Source organism: Musca autumnalis, unplaced genomic scaffold, assembly GCF_047663935.1.
Source record: "Musca autumnalis isolate F117 unplaced genomic scaffold, ASM4766393v1 scaffold_5, whole genome shotgun sequence".
Taxonomy (NCBI): Eukaryota; Metazoa; Arthropoda; class Insecta; order Diptera; family Muscidae; genus Musca; species Musca autumnalis.
In genome coordinates this window covers 5,085,634-5,099,199 of record NW_027412088.1, presented here as the reverse complement: position 1 = coordinate 5,099,199, position 13,566 = coordinate 5,085,634, and the positions used below count along the sequence as shown (strand labels likewise).

The window sequence follows — 13,566 nt, the reverse complement described above, 5'->3', positions numbered from 1 at the left end:
CGTTTTTCACCTTAACCATGCAGTTTGATGGGTTTTATACATTCTCAATTCTTGTTCTTTAAGACCAGAGCTACAACTTTGCCTCTGAGAGCAAATTAAAATTCTCTGCGGTTTAGAAGATATGAGCATGACAAAATGATACGTTTTGACATCAAAGCCCCAAGTCTTTTTGAGGGCCCATAACCTTGAAAGTGGAAGTGATAGCAAAACACGCCGGGGCACGTGTCTTATTTTCCGTCTTCTATTACGCTGCAGTGTCAGAATATGATTAACTTTCTTCCATGACTCAAAAAATTACACACAGTGTTATTTTCTACCTTTGAAAATCCAAAAATACTTTCAATTTTCGTTTGGCCGGAACCACTGCACAATGTATCGCATGTGAAACTTCGCTCGGTTCTTTTCCATCACACGATACATTAGCGAACCAACTTTAATTTGCGTATAACACCGCGATGGCATCAAAATAAAATTTCGAAAAATAGCATCAATTAAAAAAGGAATTTAAATTAGCGAAACCCAAATCTGCTGAATATGTTTTCGGATTCACTTTCACTTCCCGTCGAAACATTAAACTTCTTAACTGGTTTTCACATCCTCTGTGCACATAGAATAGAAGAAGAAAAAGAAGGCGAAAGTGAATGAAAAAACATGTTTTTTCTTCTAAAGGACATTTCAACTTTCACTATATCGTGGAATGCTGCTCTGTGGCGTGTAAATTTACTCCAACAGCATTTTATGTTCACGCAAATTTGAAAACATGCAACAACAACTCCTTTTGTGCTGCACTGCAGAATGAAAAAACAAAACATACATTGATTAGTAAAACAAATATTTAAATTCAAAATCTATACAAGTTTTTCAGGACATATATCCAGAGATTCTTTTTTATAAAAGAATTGAAGCCAATATATGGAGTGGATTACAGGAGCAAAAACAAAAACTACAGGTGCTAGAGGTTTCCAAGCAACTAGACTTATTTATTTACAGGTCTCCAAGATGTCTCAAAGTTAGAAGTTAGAAAAATATTACATTGTTGAAAAGCAGGATATTTGGGGGATAGAAATATTACCGGGATCGAATTCAAACATATAAAGCAAGCAAATACTACAATTAAAATACGCAAAGCTGTGACAAAAAAGTGTTAAAATTAATAATTACCTTTTCTTCCTGTAAAATGTTTATCAATTTAATTAAATTACATAATTATTTTTATACAATCTAATTTGCAATATCCCTTCAAAGCTGATTGCAAAATTTATATTTGAAAATGAAAAAAAAAAATAATACTTTCGAGTTGATTGACATGTTTAATTCCCACGCAAATCATACAGTCACCTCGCGAAGGAACAACAAATATGATACCCACGATTCGCAATCGTGTAGTGCGATGACTACTTCTTATGTTAGTCCTTCACTTACCGACAATTTTTCGTTTTTTATCCCAATTATAAACGGTCATCGTTGTAATGCCGTCGCCGTTATTTATTTACAGAGTCCCACGACTTTTTTAAGCTGAGTACACATTGCCAGTTTTGAATGACAGCTTTGTTGGTGCTTGCTAGTGTGGCCTTTAATTTTTTCATTCATCATGCAACCACAAAATGTTTCGTGGTTGCTGGACGGTTGGACAGTTATCGATAACTGCGAAATATCGACATTCAAAACTGACAATGTGTACTGCTCTTTATTTTACAGCTGTAATGCAAAGTTGGTGAAATAAGACGCAAAATGTTGATCTTATAGCAAATAAAAATCTATAGTTATCGATTTTTCGCTTTTCAGATGTTTAAATTTGGGTTGTTCGATTTTAAAAAATATTGACTTGATCATTGAACACTTCATGATTTGAACAATACGATCGTGATTCACCGAGGGTTTTGATTTGAGGAGACGTCAAGTGCTAACAGTACTGTACGATTTATCGAAGTTGTCAGTTTTATTATCGAAATTCTACTGTAAAATGGGGTACACACTAGAGCTGGCAAATAATCGATAGCACTATCGATAATATCGATTATTATTTAAAATTTCAATATCGATAGATAGTTTTGTCTATCGATATTATCGGAAAATTCGCTGCTTTTCGGTTATGTGTGTGTAAGAAAGTACATAAGTCCGTTGTCACACGTACACATTTTTCGGTAAAATAAAATGTATTTTTTTACATTTTTATAAAATAAAAGTAGTTGTTTATTCTCCTTTTCATTTCTGTGAACTACTTTTGCATATTTTCAAGAAAATAATTGACATTTCCGCCATTTTCATCTCCAAATTAATGGTGATGACAAGTTAACGATAATATCGATATCAATCGATATTTTAAAACATTATATCGAAAATATCTAATGTTGGAAATATCGATGGTTTGCCAGCTCTAGTACACACGATCAGTTTGGACTGTCAGTTTTGCTCAAATAATCGGTTGTTTGCCAGTGTGGCCGTTCACTTTTGTCAGTCATCAGGCAATCACAAAATATTTTGTGGTTGCTGGACGGTTGGACAGTTATCGATAATTCCGAAAAATCGCAGGCAAAACTGATCGTGTGTAAAGAAGAGCTGGCAAAAACTCGATAGCTCTATCGATAATATTGATTATTTCTTAAAAATGCAATATCGATAGATAGTTTTGTCTATCGATATTAACAGATTAAATCTCACGTACAAAATTTTCGGAAACGTAAACTGTATTTTTGTGTATTTTTATTAAATTAAAGCAATTTTTCGGAAAAGTAAACTATATTTTTGTGTATTTTTATTAGATAAAAACAATTGTTTTTTTTTCTCCTTTATATTTCTGTGAACTACTTGTGCAAAATTTCAAGAAAAGGATAGAAATTTTCCACCGTTTTCATTTCCAAATTAATGGTGATGACAAATTAACGATAATTTTTTAATGAAATATCGAAAATATCTAAAGCGGGGTACACACGATCAGTGTTGACCGTCGATTTTTCGGAAATTTCGATAAGTGTTAAACTGTCCAGCAACCACAAAATATTTTGTGATTGCCTGATGACTGACAAAAATGAAAGGCCACACTGGCAAGCAAGCGATTTTTTGAGCAAAAGTGATCGTGTGTACCCCACTTAATGTAGGGAATATCGATTGTTTGTCAGCTCTACTGTAAAGCCACATTTACACCAACCGATATTTAACAAAACACGTCATTTATTTTGTCAAATCCATTGTCGCTCGGTACGGAAACATTGACAAGACTTAACATAGATGTTATGGACAAGTTTAAATAAATTTTTAGCAAATGATAATTTTTAAATATTTACATAGTAGATTCTAGCTTTATGTCGGCGTGGCCTACACATAACAGACATAAACATCGATTTAAAAAATTAACTTGTACCCGATGACAATTTTATACATGTTCTTAGTGTACAACAAAGCCTATTGTGGCAAAAAAGTAGGTTTTTTGTCCCATCATATTTCTGAGTTTTTCATGAACCAATGCCTCTTAAGGGAACTTAGGGCCTGTTTCTCTAAGACGAAGCGAATTCAAATTCGTTCGAATTAATACCAAATCCCTGTTATTGGAGAAAAATGTCGTTTGATTGAAAACAAGAATTAATGAAATATTTTTATGTATATATTTTTTTTTTTCAGAAAACATACATAAGTTTGATAGTAGGTCGAACGGATTTAAAATCGTGTCGTCTTAGAGAAACAGCCCATAAGAGTTTCGAATGATTTTTCAAGATGTTTTGTCGTTGTTTTGTCAATTATTTGTTCATCACCTTAATAGATTCTTGCGTGCGTGTGTATGTATGCGAATAGAGTAGTTCAAGCTGAATTTGGTTGGTCCTCAACTGCGTCAAATACTCAATATTGTTGCACTGTGTTTTTCGATACGAATATTAGACAAATATTTTGTTGGAAAATACTGAGCATACACATTATCACACCATCACCAACCCTTTTCGAAATCTGATGCGTTTTTACTGACCAATGTTGATATTGTTATAAATGTTTTTATTATAATTTTTATATATATTTTTATAGTCTTACTATCGCGATTTTCAAGGTAATTCCTACAGACCCAAACTGAATTTTTGAAAAAAAGAGTCATTAATTCATTGTTCGTTGAAGCTCCAGAATATAATAAGTAGAGATCGGACTTTTGCATATTTTTGAAAATTATAACGCAAATAATTCGTTTATTAAAAAATAGATTTTTTGATTATTTTCAATATGACATCGAATTTCTATCATTTGAACGATCTTTATAAATAAAAGTCAAATGTCGTTCGTTGCTAATGGCAACAGTTGAGAACGGCTGGACCGATTTGGATAATCCTTTTTTTGAAATGTTCGCCATAACCCAACTTAGGTTTGTATGCAAAGACAATTTGACCACGCCCACTTTTTCAATTTCAATTTTAATCTGTTCCTGAAATTGTCAGGGAATGTACAGCGATGGCCACCGGTGAAAATAGGCTACATATTTTGTTGCATTTCGGAAGGGGTGGGTAACTTCATCTATACCCTATTTTTTAAAAAAATATATTTACAATAATTACGAATGTAGCGGTTTGAAAATTAATTTGCGAGACAATTGTGGTTGTTTCTCCAAACATACATACGTACTTATTTCCGACCCAAAGACTTGACAACGCCCACTTTTTAAAATATTTTGCATCTACAAAACTACGGAACCGTTTTTACTGAAATTTTCAGGGATGTATAGGGATGGCTGCCGGTGAAAATATGCTGCATATTTTGTTTGATACTTAAAAAAAACGCTACATTTGCAATATTACGAATGTATCGGTTTGAAAATTTAAAAATTAATATAGAATCTAGTTCCTTCTTTTGGGCCTAAAGACCCGACCACGTCTACTTTTTTAAATATGCTATATCTCCAAAATACTGAACCGATTTCCATGAAATTTACAGGAAATGCTCAAGGTCTGCCGTGGCAATGTGCCTTCCCAAGCATCTCTTTCAAACGCTATATGTATATACCAGACCTATGATTACTTCGGTTTCAGCATTAATTTTGCTAGACAATGGGGTTGTGTCTCCGGCCTTAGGTACATATTTGGAGCCAAAATACCGGACCAAGCTCCCTTTTTTAAATATGTTAGGTCTTGAAAACTAATGACCACGCCCACTTTTTTCAATACATTTTATTACAAAACTATTGAACTTAATTTCATGAAATTTTCAGAAAATGTTCAGGAATGACCTGTGGTACTGTATCTCCCTTATTAAGAAACACGACATATTCACAAATTTCCTTTAATAGTGATGTTCAACGATCCATCAGCGATGAAAAACTAAAAACATATACGTCTCAATAAGCGGGAGAATTATTTTTAATGTTTATTATTAGATCGCTTTAGGACTGTAATAAATACTAAACAGCATCAATGGGCGAAAAAATCCGACAAAGTCCATAAGAGAAAAGAAAGGTGTCAGACAAAATCTGTTGAAAATTTTGAAATCCTCAATTAATAACTCGGTTTACAATTGGTTAAAACGTGCAAAAATCCGTTGTCTAATAAAAAGCATTTATTAATAATATAAAATGAAATTTGAAAAGTCGAGCAACCACTTCTAGAAAGGTTTTTTTTTAAGTTGGGATTCTCCGCTTTTTATATACGATAACCTTCTCTACAGCAGATATAGTCTCTAATTTCAAATATCTCGGATTTATAAAAAGTAGCTAAGTAATAATGCGAAGAGAGACAGTAACCTCTTCACTACATTAGGTGAAGAATATTTCATACCTATAATGCCGTTCACTTCAATAGAACCCCCTTATAATTTTTCTTCACTTTGCACATCATGATATTTCTTCAAGACATAGGTTAGGTTCGAATACGACTTTCGGACTTTCAAATTTTTGGCAAAAGTGCAGTTTAAAGACGTGTCTCGGTTAATTTGAAAATTTTACAGGAGGCAGTTCTCGCGGCTCATTTTTCATTATTTATTTTTTTCTTTGTTTTTTTTTTCATAGGTTACTATGGGTGAACGCGCGACACATGTTAGCTCACTACCTCTAACGGGTGTTAAAGGCAGCTCCCCAGGTGACATCACGACAAGGTCAGAGTCCACTTGTGATGGTCAGTGTCCTGAGCTTTGGCATGACCAAACTATTTAGGGTCGTTGCTTGTATCTTGCATCCCCGACTTAATGCCCTACTTAAAACATAGTGTCAGGGATATTGGGCAAACGACTAAAGCCTATAGTCAACGAAATAATTGGGTGAATCCACCATTAACCATATATTTACCCTGAGGCAAATCCTTGAAAAAACGAGAGATGCAGATCAACACTTACTTTTTGCCGATTATAGAGCAGCCACCAGAAGTTTATATTTCAATTTTACCAGGATTCGGAATAATTTCTCATAAATCAACAACAACTTACGTTCAAAGGTATTGCAAGTCATGTCTGAATTTGGTATCCCAAATAGGAAAGAACCTCTCTGAACAGTTCAGTACAAAAAGAGGTTTCAGATCTCTTCAACATCCTGCAGGAAAAGGTTATACGAGAGGCAAGCTTCAAGAGAAATAGCACAACATATGTTACTTGCTTATGCTGGCGACATTGACTTCATGGGTCGATCCGTATTCTTTTACTGGTAACTGATACCTTTATGATGGTTGAAGGAAAATCTGCTAAAGTGGGTCTGGCAGTAAACCAGTTGAGACCAACAAAATACAATCACAACGAAAACATGTGTGAATGTATGAGTGAAAAAAAGCAGCAACCCAATGATGTTTATCGTTTGTTTTTGTTCACGGACAGTGTGTGTGAGAATAGCAAATGCAAAGACAACCCAGTGGGATCGCTGAGTATACTGTCTTTGCAATAACCCGCATCCCAGCAGTAAACGTTGACTGGGCCAAGCTGATGGTATTAACGCGAAATGCCTCCATCGATTTTAGACCAACTGTGGAAGTTGCTTAACATAATTACGAAAATCGCTGTATTCAAAATTCTGTAGAGGGCCAACTAAGTATGCTCAATCCTTCCTGAAATAATTACCCAAAAGCTTTAAAAAAACCTTCGGCCTTCAACCAAAATGGCTAGTGAGCCAGATAACTCTTGAAGAGTGTCCCGGATTTGGCTACACAAGTGGCTATACATCCCCTAACCTAATATTTCTTTCAAATTTACAGAAAATTTGAAGATGGACTATATGGATACACTATGGGTTGCTTCCCACAAAAGTTCAAACTTCCGATTTCACGTATTGTGAAGATTTAAGAAAAATTTTTCTTCCGTATATATATTTCCTTTTTTCCGTATGTTTAATTTGCTTCCCTTCCATTGTCCAGTAATACCAAACATTTTACCAAAAATACAAATGTTAATTGTGCTTCACACTAATCGGCGAATAAACTGTAGCAAGAAGGGTGGTGATGGTGTTGGCTGCATTTGTAAATTTGTATATATTTTACGCACACAAACATTTACTCGATGTAGTCAATGAAAAATTTACAATGTGGTCAAAACGCCACGCACTCAAATCTAAACAAAAAATAATTAGATAACATTACTACAAATCTCAGCTGCGATCGGTAATATTGCTACAAAAAAAATTCATATCGTTTAATGCACCTCGACCATATATAAATCTAATTTCGAAATTACAACGATTAGTCATCAAAATTTCAAAAAAAGTTTGAATTAATACGGATTTGGAGAAATTAAATTTTGGTATGGGAAGCGAGGCGCATTTGAACAATGACATCTTATCATAATTTGTGGCAATTTTTGTGACCGCAGCCATTTTGTTGTTGTTTTTTTCTCTTAATTTTCAAACAGACGTTTGAGGTTTTAACAGCCCCACACACAGTTTGTGTAACAAAAAAACATTACCATATGCAAGCCAGCCAGTGTGCAATGAGAACAAATGTGGCCATAAGCAGTACCAAGACAGCAGCTCCATATTCCGAATAACGATCAATTTTCCGTGCGACCCTCACCAGCCGCAGCAAACGGGCTGTTTTCAAAAGACCAATCAGAGTTGTTGTCTGGGTAATAAAAGATAAGACAAAGTGACATTCAGTTACATTTTTGGAAATTGATTCGGGGCATGCATCAACTAAATAAGGACTCTTCGCCATCAACCAAAGCTCCTAGGCATTCTAGTTTAGATAGTTTAATATAACAATAACAATGATATTGGCAAGAAACCACCTTCCTCTCGTTAGTAAATGTGCGGCGAGGTGTTTTCAAAACAAAAACAAAACCAAAAAAAAACACACAAATTATGTATTTGTATCTCTACATATGTATTATGTATATAAAAGGCTCATATGTATATATGTATGTACTTAATACATACTTCACACATATGTATGTATGTTTGACTTTGGTGGTAATGGTGGTCGGTCGGTATAGGTGGTTTTCTTATTATTTTCTTTTGCTTTTTTTTTTTTGTTTTGCTATGGCTTTTGTTTTTGCTAAAACATTACAAATAAAATTAAATCTAGTTTTTATACTAATTTTGTTGTTGTTGTTTTGTCTTTAGTTTTTACCGATTAAAAATTAGTTTTTGGACATGATCCATGTCTATTAAATTGTGTTCACAACTAAAAACGAAAAAGTTTTCAACTAAAATCGTTTTTAAAAAGCATCTAAACAACACTCGATTTCCAAAACAAGGAAACATAATCTAGAAAGAAAAAAACTAAAACAATAATCGAAAAAATTGAAGAAGAAGAAAGCATTGAAGAAGTTATCGATATTCAAGAATGGAAAAAAGAAAAAACTATAATTCAAAACTCAAAATCACACACTCAGTATTCAATCGAAACGAAACGAAGATTTTACACATACACAAAACCAAACCGAAAGGTGATAACACAGGGAGAAACAGAATTGAAACTGAAACTGAAATTCAAATTCAAATTCAAATTGAACTAAACTAAAATTGAACGACACTAAATCTTTTCATGACATATTTTTAATATTGGACTTTGAAAGGCGGAAGTCCCTAGGGGATTCCATATACAAAAAAAAACAACTTTACTTTTTTTTTACAATTCTAATTTCACTAAGAAATTTCATACGACTTTGTTATGAAAATTACTCACAAATACACACACGCTCCTATATTATTCAAAACGGTATGTATCGGTATGTGTATGTATTGTAATGGGGATTATATTCGGATAAATTTTCAAACTACATACTCCCTTTGGACCTTATTTTAAGTTGTTAGTTATTTTTTTGTTAACTACAGCAGTTGTGGGTTAAGGTTGGTTAGTGGTGGGTGGATTAATAGAACAAGAAGAAGAATATGGTTAGTTAATTGTAATTGTGGAGGAAGGAGAACAAGGCCTGCAAATTTAAAAAAGTAAAACAAAGTAGTAAATAACAAAAAAAAAGGATAGAACAATGATGTATAGATGTTAAAGATTGTTTTGGGCGGGGTTTCAATTTGCAATAGGGGATCCCTCGTTTAGATGATGTCCTCCGGTTACACGGAATGTTGCCATATTGGAAGTGGCCGGCTGAATGTTGGATTAATTGATGAATCAATTAATTGATTGTTGAATTTATTGTTTCAGTATGCTTTTTTGTGAATGTTCATCAAAGGGAATCGAAACACCAAATGGACTTAGCACACGTCCATGCCTTTCCCCTCCCACCAAACAATTTCATTACCAAGTAATGACTTTATTCTTGTTAGTAGTGACGACCTGCAAAACGACCGTCAAAGTCATTATTTTTACATGGGAAAGAAGCACTTCCTAAAAAGGTAAACAACACACGTTATATTTTTAGAACAATTGAAGTGAATTTTTACGATCAATTTCAACACTCCACAAAACTCCAGTGCCTTGTTTGGTTTTGTCTTGTAACATTTTTAAGGAATAACCCATTATTTTTCAGCCTACTGCACGGTGCTCTTGAAGCAATTTTAAATGGAATGTGCTTACACCTGGGAAGTTTTTGTGGATTCTGAAACTACATTGTTCATAGATGAAAAAATTCAAAAATCAAAAAAATAGCCGGAGCGCTTTTTAAGGTTTTCACGATTTTGCTTGGAAACCACAATTTATATGGAAATGGCACTAAAGAAAATATTGTAGCTATGAAAAATCTCTACAAAATTGGCCTTTACAATAATTTCGTGGTTTTTACCGTTATTGAGATATAGAAGTTCAAATTGGGACAATGCATTGACTGTATCGTTACCTTATAAAACAATGTCATACATATTGCGCCTTAACTAACTTTATGTGAACACCGCTTACACCTGGGATGTTGTTGCGGATTTTGAAACAGCAATGTTGATAGGTGAGAAAAATCCAAAAACAAGAACAAATCGCTGAAGGGATTTTAAAATAAATCGCGGTCAAAATTAAAATTGTTAGGTTTATTTTAGGTTTTCGCGATTTTGCTTGGAAGCCGCAAGTCCTATCGAAATAGGGCTAAAGAAAATGTTGTAGCTGTTAAAATTTTCTAGAGGATTTACCGATATGATTTGTTCCTATGTTTTACCATTTTTGAGATATATAGATGTTTACATTTTCAGATTTTTTGTTAGGTTTTCACGATTTGCTTGAAAATGGTAAATCTTATCGAAATGGGACTAAAGAGAATCTTTTAGCTTTGCAAATTCTCTACAAGATTGGCTCTCGTATTTTTTTCCTAGGTTGTACCATTTTCGAGATAAATAAGTTTAAGTTGGGAAATTGCAGTCATGACATAGTTTTATATGGGGGCGACACAGTCAATGTATTGTCACAATTTGAACTTCTATATCTCAATAACGGTATAACCTGCGAAATTATCATAAAGTGCAGTCTTGTAGAAAATTTTCATAGCTACAACATTTTCTTTTGTCCCATTTCGATAGGATTTCTGGTTTCCAAGCAACATCGTGAAAACCTAAAAAACCCAAAAAATGCCGACTTCAATCGCGATTTATTTAAAAAGCGCTCCGGCGATTTTTTTTGTTTCTTGATTTTTCTCATCTATGAACATTGTAGTTTCAGAATCCGCAAAAACTTCCCAGGTGTAATAACCTTCCATTTAAACTTGCTTCAAGAGCACCGTGACGGTAATGCAGAAAGCAGCTTGTTTACATCACACGGTAATGGGTTACTACCAAATTTTTGGTGGGCTGGTTGGAATAAGAGACATAAGCATTTTCATCGATCTTATATTATTGTCATATAAGAGCAGATTGTAACGTATAATGTGCGTTCCCGAACATACTTTTCAAGTAAAAAAATGTAAAAATTATAACCCACTTCCGGGTTATAATTTGAACAATTCGAATTTGAATCAACGAAGAAATTGTAACAAAACTTTAACAAATACATCATTGTGTTCCAATAGACAAATATTCGATGGCCTTAATGACTCAACGGAAACATTGAATGGAAGGGGCGTGTAAATAAGAACAAAATAATAAAACAATTATATAATTTTGTCTTGTGGGGAACATATCCATATTAGTCGATTAATATCTCTTCGAATGTGGAGTTGTTTTCTAAAATATTTAAGAAAAATCTATAATTTCTAAGTAATAATTATTAAAAATCATGCTTAGCTAAGAAATGTTTTTCTCCTGACCTGTATTTTTTTTAAAATACAATTTTGAAGGTAACTTGTTTATAAATGCAATATCTTTCAAGTTATGTTTGGCACTATATAGACGTTTTCAATATTCAAATGAATGAATATGTATTCTGAAATTTTTAATGACAATTATATACCTATAAAGGGATTTATAGACTAATAAAAGATTATACAGACAACGAATAACTTAAAAATTCGTTTTGCCAGCACATGTTGTCTACCTAATTAAGAGATATTTCACAAATAGTTCAAATTTTTTATTTTGTGGAATTTAAATTAAGCCAACAATTTTGAAGGAAACCTTGAAAAAAAGCAAACGAGGGTGAGAGAGTCATTCGTTGTCTACATCTGATTTTGAGGATGTTATCAGACTCACTTAAGTATATCGCTCCCTGTCTGGAACCTAAAAAAAATCTGAATAATACCTTCATATGAATAATTAATGACAATTTTTCGTAATTACAAGACTGTTCCAGAAATGCAAGAATCTATTAATTTTTATTATCTGTTTTTCATGCGAGGGGCACTAGAAAACTTTCTGGCCTAGGCAACACGCAGTATCGCCAGGCGTCATTTGATATTTTTTTGGAAAGTTTGACAGTTTTTAGCCCAAGCGTACTTAGGACAATTTGACAAACGACCATGTGTTGTTGGGTTGTTTGCAGTGGCTTATTGAGACACCTCCAAAAAATGGTTTTTGAACGCTTTTACAGCATCTTATGGCGACGAAAATCGCTGACCACGCCCTTTTTATACCCTCCACCATATATTATTGATCAGCATAAAATTCTATGTCGATTTGACCATGTCCGTCTGTCCGTCCGTCCGTCTGTCTGTCTGTTGAAATCAAGATACAGCTCGCAAATTTTAAAGATAGAGAGTCAAAATTTGGTACAGAAGTTTTTATTACTTGCAGGATGGTTGGTATTGAAAATGGGATATATCGGTCCACGTTTTGATATAGCCCCCATAGAACGGTACCTCCCGATTTTCGGTATTTTTAAGGTTTCAACTTCATTATCCTACCAAAATGGCTGAAATTTGGTACGTAGTCTTCTTTAGGGGTACAAAACTTTCCCCCAGAATTTTGTCGGTATCCGTCCACACCTTCATATAGCCCCCATATAACGGCACCTCCCGATTTTCGGTATTTTGAAGGTTTTAGCTTCATTATCCTACCAAATTGGTACGTAGTCTTCTTTAGGGGTATAAAACTTTCCCCCAGAATTTTGTCGGTATCGGTCCACAACTTCATATAGCCCCCATAGAACGGCACCTCCCGATTTTGAACGTTGTGGCCTCAATATTCCACCGAAATGGCTGAAATTTGGTATTTAGACTTCGTGGGGGTACTCAAACTTCCCCTTTAAATTTGTCGGTATAGGTCCACGCCTTCATATAGCCCCCATGGAAAGGTACCTCCCGATTTATCGTATTTTGAAGGTTGTGTCTTCAATATTCCACCAAAATGGCTGAAATTTGGTATTTAGTCTTCAATGTGATGTAAAACTGTTCGCCAGAAATATGTCTGTACTCTGTACAGGTCCGCTTTCATACTGCCCCATTTCTGACTAAAATTCGTCGGTATAGGTCCACGTTTCGATATAGCCCCCATAGAAAGGTACCTTCCGATTTTCGTAATACTGAGGATTGTGACGTCAATATCCAACCGAAATGGCTGAAATTCGTTATTTCGTCTTCCAAGAGTTATAAAATATTCCAGAAGAGTATTATCAGTATAGGTCAACGTCCCATAGAAGCGTACTTCTTGATTTTCGATATTTTTTAAGTTTCTCTTACCGAAATATACGAAATTTGGTATTTAGTCTTCTTTGAGCCTAAAAACTTTGCGTCAGAAATTTGTCGGTATAGATCGACGTTTTGAAATAGCCCCCATAGAATGGTGCCTCACATTGTTTTACCGAAATTGCTGAAATTTAGTATCAAGTCTTCTTCATATACGAAAGGAAACTAATTATTCCATTTAACTTCAATACAACT

The 13,566-nt window shown here is 34.1% G+C and overlaps 1 protein-coding gene across 2 annotated transcripts in view; it reads right to left on the bottom strand.

Moving 5' to 3' along the window:
• Nucleotides 1-13,566, bottom strand: part of sei (potassium voltage-gated channel seizure) — a 72,052-nt gene that overhangs the window by 31,265 nt on the left and 27,221 nt on the right. For both annotated transcript variants that reach the window (XM_073988629.1, XM_073988630.1), the window contains one exon: nucleotides 7,846-8,000. In XM_073988629.1, coding sequence (XP_073844730.1) covers nucleotides 7,846-8,000 — 155 coding nt within the window. The remainder of the gene's footprint in view (nucleotides 1-7,845; nucleotides 8,001-13,566) is intronic.